Source organism: Dysidea avara, chromosome 4, assembly GCF_963678975.1.
Source record: "Dysidea avara chromosome 4, odDysAvar1.4, whole genome shotgun sequence".
In the NCBI taxonomy this organism is placed as follows: domain Eukaryota; kingdom Metazoa; phylum Porifera; class Demospongiae; order Dictyoceratida; family Dysideidae; genus Dysidea; species Dysidea avara.
Window position 1 is genome coordinate 42,712,878 of NC_089275.1, and position 7,730 is coordinate 42,720,607.

Below are 7,730 nucleotides of genomic sequence, written 5' to 3' on the forward strand. Positions count from 1 at the left end.
TGTAGCTACTTATGCAATCCAAGTGAAATAAATGTCTCATTAGCTATGTCAGGAAAGTATTACTATGACTTATAGCTAAGTTGTTCAAATGATCATGATCCAAAATGAAATTTAACTTCTATTTTCACATCAGAAATTCTTCATTCAAATGTGAAGTCTTAGCCCACTAGCTATGCGTTTCCAGCCTTCTATTCAGTAAACCTTGAGGAAAGTAACTGTCAAAGTTTTGAGTCATTGAGTGCTCCAGACTAGTGTTCTTTAGTGATCATCTGGGAATGTTTAAACTATAAGGGTTTCTACTTGCCAATCTAATTTTAGTTATGGAAAAGTTTAAGTTTAATTAAGCTCACCGAATGTTGCCGGCTTTCCATACCCCTGTAGTGTTCAGTGATAAGGAATTTGAAGTTACTAGACTAATCATTAGAGGACTACATTTGAATTATAAAGTTAAAGCTATGGCCCATCTGCATGGGCTAGTAGTTAATACTACTGAAATTACTTTGGTTACAGAAGCATTAGTAACAGTTATAATCTGAACAGCTGTGATTCCTGAGCACACCAGCAGGGCTGACTGCTCAGTAAACAATAATAATAATAATAATAATAATAAAAGCTATATAATCAAGGACAAAACTAGCTATAGTTAGAAACATTTTATTAGTGTGACATATATACCTAATATTAAAGTTAAGAGTAGTGTGACTGCTCTATTGGAATCCCTGACTGCTCTATTAGAGTATCTCGATCTTTTGCAATAAAAAATAAGTGTCTTGCTGGGTCACATGCACTTAAGCACCTGTACTATTAATAATAGTCCTCATAAACTAGGGTTCCAGGTTTACCATGCGGGCGGGTGACCAGAAACTAAGGTTTGACTTGGTGTGGCCTAAATGCTATCCCACTAGGGACCTGTGAGAAAGCTAAAGCCTGTGAATACAGGGGTCTGAAACATGTAACAGTAGCGATTTCCAACCTACTTAATTTACACACCTGAACTTTGTATCACTGCTGCTCGACTCCACTCGTAGAAGTTATAGAATTTCTTTTGCGACTCGGTTACTAATGAATTAAAGTTTATAAAAATCCTGGAGTTTTAGAAATACAGCTTGTATTTCGTTGACAGCTTACTATTTAAAATGAGATTTCAAAATCTTCCAATAGAACTAATACAAAATTTTGCGTACGAGATTTTGATTGGGGATTTACGGCACCGTAAACCGCCTTTATTTGAATGCTTTTCCGCGAAAATCTGATAGCTACATTGGACTGTTGACCCGTCATTAGCAACTCAGGTATGCTGAATTTGAATATTCTATCTGTTTTTTGATTTGATACTTGTTTGTCACATTTTAATGCTAAAATCAGTGCTAAATTTGTGTCTACTGGCGCTGTAACCAACAGTTACACCTTGTTACACACTGTTGTAGATTGTAGCAACACTACTGCATAAGTTTGAGTAGCTATAGGCAGTATATAACTGGTTGTTTTGCGCGGAAATGACTAAATTGCTGGTTTAACAGCCAAAAGAATAACAACTATATGTATTTCTGTATTCTATAGGTATAATGGCTTACAAAGCAACATATTTTCCTGGCATGCATTGCAAAAATGCTGGGATATCTATTGAAGGGCTTATGGATGGTACTGTTCTTAAGCTAAGTTGCAAGGATTTCACAAAAGGAATTTTGTGCGAGTTGAATCAATACAGAAAGGCTAACAATGTACCCTGGCAAGAATTTTATTGCTGGATGCAAATGCTCACAGATGAAACAGTGCCTAATTTGGCAACATTGAAGGTTACTTTAACTAGGTTAGAGAAAACATGTGTCAAACTTAGAAAAGAGAAGCAACGCAGTAAACTAGAGAAGTTACTAAATCAAACAGCACCAGTTACAAGCAAAGAGCTTTCAGCTGATGATGCATCAAGGTATTCTGCAGCAGATCAAGTTCCAACATGCAGCTATGAAACAGAAGCCTTGAAGAAAGCATATAAAGAATTGACAGGTGAGCTACATGAGACAGAAGCTGCTTTAAGTAATGAAAAGCTAAAGGTGGAGGAGCTAAGCACTAAGCTTAGTAAATTAAGCATTCGTAACATCAACAAGAAGATAAAGAGGAGAGACGATAAGCTTAAAGACAGTCAGTGCTGTATAGATGACTTGAAGAAACAAGTGGCAGCTAAGTCTGCAGCAGTAATTAAAATGGAGAACAGACTTCATTCAGCTCATTTAGGAAAAGAGTGTTATCGCAGCAAGCTTAATCGATGCCTGAAAGGGTTTAGTGAATCTGGAGTTGCTATCGAAGAAGTCACAGACCAGCTTGCTACACTTGAAGAGAAGTATCAGTTGAAAATTAATGAACTTGAAGTTGAAATAGATGAACTTCGCAATGAACTGGGTGCGGTAAGATTAGATGAAAACGATATGGAGAGTAAGGCAAGAGATTGCACCATTGAAACACAGGTACACAGTCAGCTTTATCTTGATAATGTTCGCCAATGCTGCCTGGAACTCCTCAGCATGAATGTGGGTATTCGTCAGGTAGAACCAGTCATTAGGTCAGTAATATGGAATATAGCAAATAAAGAAACTGATAAGTTACCAAAGCCATCAACACTGGTAAGAATGTTGACTGAATTAAAATGTCTATCGTATCAACAAATAGCAGATGAGTTGCAAGGATGTGAAAATGTAACACTGCATGCAGATGGCACATCTAAATTTGGGCAACATTATGGGTCTTTCCAGCTCTCTACTGATAGCACTGCATATTCTCTAGGCTTGTCTGAAATGCTAACAGGGTCAGCACAACAAACCTTAGATTTATTTAAGCAGATTTTAAGAGATTTTGAATATACCGTTGGTTCACAAGCAAAGAATAAGTTACTCAGTAGCATAAAGAATACCATGTCTGACAGGCATATCGTGCAGAAAAATTTCAATTGCCTCTTAGAAGATTATCGTGCTTCAGTACTTCCTGAAGTAATTTCATCATGGAATGATCTTTCAACTGAAGAACAAAGTAGCATGTCCTCTCTAAATAATTTCTTTTGTGGGCTGCATTTGTTAGTTGGAATGGCTGATGCTGCAGCATCAGTACTGCTACAATGGGAGGCAGCCCACTTTTCTGAAAATCCCACAACCAAAAGCGTACTGATACGCAAATCAGAATGTGGAATTATTAGACTTGTTCGTACCACATGCAAAGCTCTTAGCAAACACGGTAGCGAGCAAAGTGGGGTATATCAGTCATTTACAGCATACTTACGGTCAAATCATATACAAAAGAATCCACCAGCATCATTTCGAGGCAATAGATTCAATATTTTATTTTATGATGCTGGTGCAGTATACTACATTTCAACTCTAATCAAAAAATTCTTCACTGAAGTATGGCAAACACCAAATCAACTGCTAAGAGCAGTATTGGCTGATGTGCAGGTGTTAGAGTACGTGGCAGGATGCAAAGCACTTGGACTTGTGAACAAGATAGTAACAGGTCCATTGTGGCGTGTCCTTGAATGTCAGGAAACAACCATCTTGAGCATGAATGAAAAGTTTACCCATTTAAAGAATTGTTTAGAGCAATGGTCAGAAGATGCCAACACCGTACTATCTGGGGAAGCACTACTGTACAGCGACTTCCCACCAACAAAGGATTGCATTTTTGAGTCATTAGTAGCTCCTAGTGTGTATGATGCCACAGCACAAGAAATTCTTGAGGTACTATTTAATGCATTTTCATCTTTGATATCTCGCCTTGTAGCTGATCATTTGCCTGATGGTAAGTATCATAATCCATCTGCTGTGCTAACTGCTGAGGTAAAGTCGGTTCCTACAACTAATGCAATTAGTGAAAGAGATTTTGCTAAACTTGACAGGTTTTTACGTGAGAAACCAAATGCTTCTACTTTATCATTAGAGGCAATGATAATGTTTACCAACAATAAAACTGCTGCTTGGCTAAGTGCTAAAACATCGAAAGAAAGAGAGGAACTCATGAAGAAAGCTCGAAGCCTTAGTCCTGAATTTAAGCAACTTTACAACATCAGAAGGCAAAAACTTTTGGAAGAGCGTGCTAAACTTTTGCGAGCCAAAAGGTTGCAGTTGGAAAGATTGCAAGCGAAGAAGGTAAAGGAAAAAGAAGACTTAGTGCAAGGAATTTTAAGATGTGGTTTGTGGCAGTCACAGCAAAAAATCGAAGAAGGATTAGCAAAACTCAAGACCAAGAAGGAGAAGGTTGCAGCACTTAAATTACAACTGGATTTTAGGAAAAAGGTACTAGAACAGAAGCACATAGACAAGACCTTGTTCTTTCTCACTAAAAATAAAAGACAATTAACAATTGTTGAAATCAGTGAAAACCTTTGCCAGCTACTAGATTGTACTGCACGTTCCATACCAGAAGGATCTGATGCTATTGTCAAGAACTGTGAATCATTAATTGGAAAGCAAATTTACCACAAGTGGAAAGATGTTGATGGCGAAGAGAAGTGGTACAAAGGTCAAGTGCTTGGTTTGGTTCCTGGAACATCAGAGTGGTACAATGTACAGTATGATGGAGAAAATGAAATTCTTTCACTAAATTTGTTGGTTGACATTGATAAGGGTGATTTAGAAATTCTCAATTGAGTTTTACAGCATGTATCATTATAATGTTATTGTATGTGTGTTCATTCTGGTAAAGAATGGCTGCGCCGATTACCATGAGGTTAAATCAATAATCAATCAATAGAATAATATCAGTGAAATTAAACAATTTATTAATTTTTCCTAGCCGGCAGTACCTGATCAGTACTTCACCAAACCACTAGTTGAAACATTGCAATGCCATGACCATAAAGAATACCCTGTGCATAAACTTCAGTACATTGTGATTAACAGGCAACTGTGCAAGAAGAATCATTCTGTCAAGTTTTTTTATAAAACAAGCTACAAGACTGAAAAGGCACTTCATAATCTTACATCATTCTTCTTTGTATATCTGAATCACGCCTAATGCTTCTTACAAGGCTGCCTCATTATTCCACGCACGTGCATTCGCTACACGAATTTCTAAATAGTGCACACCATGCGATTCGAGGTGCAAGTCTGGGAGCAGCCACTTCCTGTATTGATGGTACAAGATAAGATTAGGTGTGTCTCTTGTTATCTATTATGCTATATTATTGTCATGCATAGGCGCACTGATGTATCAATTAAGGTCCAGAATAGGGGAAACCCCCAGGGAAATCCCTCTTAATATGCTTCAATTAAAACTGCGTGACAATTATTAAGGTGCAGAGTATGTATTATTACTATAGAATGGCATTTTCATGCATAGTTGTTCTGGGTTTTTATAATAATATCATTATACAAATGCAAATAATAGGGGAAAACCCTTGAAGGACCTTTTCTATGTTTCTATTGATCAGTATTAAATTATGGTCATTTTGGTGAAAATTGTGTGCCAATAGCATGTTTTAAACAGGATATATCATTGAAAGAATGTGGGGCATCAGCTGGTGCCATTGGTATAATGTAAAATGGTTTAAAATGCTGTATGCTAAAATCTCTGTAGTGTTACACTCTTGTGCTTGTAACTTTGGATAAGAAAATGCTATCAACATGCGGTTTGCACCAAATGAACCCTCATAAGTTGCTTAATAAGATAATTGTATTAATACATTGGAATTTCAAACATTTAATTATAGTTGGAAATCCCTAGTAACAGAAACGTTGGAACATCTCAGGGGTTTTACTCTTTTCACCACCTTTCATAACCCTTACGTAATATTAAGCTCAAAAGCATCCAGACTTCCTACTGTAGTTGTTGCTCTCTCTCTTCGACTTTAGGGCACGCATCTAGTAGTTGCCGCAAGTAGTCGACTTTAGGGGATGCGTCCAGTAGTTGCCGCGAGTAGTAGACTTTAGGGGAAGCGTCCAGTAGTTGCCACAAGTAGTAGACTTTAGGGGAAGTGTGAATGGAATCAAGGGAGCTAGCAGCGGTAGCATAATCGGTAGCACACTGGACCATCACACTGGGATCCTGGGTTCGATCCCCCTTCAATACTGCACTTTTTTTTTCGCCTTTTTGGTTCACCGTTTTTTGTCTAAGTTCTGTAGGGTTATGAAATAGGGTGAAAAGAGTGATACCCAACATCTCAGGGCGCGGTGAGTTTTTAATTAACTAGTTAAAAATTAATACTCTAGCTATATACGTATAGCTAGCTATAGCACCATATAATCCCACTCAGTGGGATTAAATTAATAATCTATGCTAGCACTGCCATAGAATGGTAGCTCAAATAGAAGCTAGTTATACAGTAGCTACAACATGAATAGAAAACAATTAGCTACAAAAGATAATACTTTATGCTGCATTGAAGGCCTGCCACCAAATTATAAAGAAGATAATTACATTATTTGCTATCCTGCACTTGGACTAGCTAATTAATTTCTTTTATTTATTGTTTTGTATCCATCCTTGCCACGTCTACTTTGACTTTGGTCTTTGTGGTAACAAGTGACTGAGGAATTGTACATATTATTTATCTTGATGGTTTCAATAAAATTAAATAGCTAATTAGCTATATCATTTAACTATTGAAATTAGGGGTAGAAACAATTCAACAGCAACTATAGCAGGTGTAAAGGGAATGATAAATACATGGATATTGGGTTAAAGAGGTCTGTAAAATGATTCCAAAGGTCTGGTGTTTGCAGATCAATGCCTTGACTGCATGCATTCAGTGTGAATCAATGTTGATAGGGAGAAGGGCATTCCACAGCCTAGGGAGTCAATTGATGTTACAAGTTGTTCGAGAATAATTGTGGAGCAATTTCCAATTTGTGAATCAATTTCCAATTTGTGAGCTGTAGATGATCTTATCGTTCGGTTACATACCTGTAAATTTGTAATATACTCATGCAATTTAAACAAAACGAAGATTTGAATGTACTTGTATTCCTTCCTAACCAACTAGAAATAGGCTTTTAGCTTAGTTTAAAAGTTTCAAACATGCCCCAAGACAATGATTTTGACATGGCAACATATCTCAAATGATTTAATAGTATACGTTACTCATTGACAACTTACGGCACAGAAAAATTTGGTGCTTTTATCACAAAGTGAAGGATTTTTTGCTTAGCTGCTCTTTTATAACAAATAACCTGCTAATGAGTTTGTAATGCAGCTTCTGTGGGTCAATAGCCAGTGATCCACTTTTGGGAGTGATATAAATTATCCAGGCACACATACTTATATGGCTAGATGGCAAGCTGTCTCAGTGTGGATTAACCACTGGTCTGGGATTTTTCTGTATTCATCATAACCAATCCCTTGACTCCTAGGCATATGTTTCAAACATTTCCCAAAATTATGTGGTCAGGTTCATCATGGCTGTAAACCATCTATATAATGAAGGTTTAATGAGGTGGAAGCAAATGATCACGAGACTTTGCAGCACTTTTACTAAATTATGAGGGCAGAAATGGGAATCAAGAAATCAACTATAAGTTAGTCTAACATTTCCTAACCATAGAAGTACATTTCCTATAGTTATTAACTATACTGATACTATGCCCTCCAGCTAGGGGTTAGTTGGGCTAATTTACAGTCGATTCATTGATTCACATTTCAGTCTGCCCTCATGCTTTAGTAAAAGTGCTGCAAAGTTTAACTTGCTTCCATCTCACAGATTTGCTAAACTTTCATTATATATATATATAGATGGTTTAATTTGTTTTACT

The 7,730-nt window shown here is 37.0% G+C and overlaps 1 protein-coding gene across 1 annotated transcript; it reads left to right on the plus strand.

Annotated features, from left to right (window-relative positions):
• The first annotated feature begins 1,565 nt into the window (after positions 1 to 1,565).
• LOC136253874 (uncharacterized) lies at positions 1,566 to 4,631 on the plus strand. Its single transcript, XM_066046534.1, has one exon. It carries the CDS (start codon positions 1,566 to 1,568, stop codon positions 4,629 to 4,631), a length of 3,066 nt encoding a protein of 1,021 aa, XP_065902606.1.
• The last annotated feature ends 3,099 nt before the right edge of the window (positions 4,632 to 7,730 follow it).

Coding starts and splice junctions, on each gene's coding strand:
- LOC136253874 (XM_066046534.1), top strand. CDS start 1,566: ATGGCTTACAAAGCAACATATTTTCCTGGCATGCATTGCAAAAATGCT.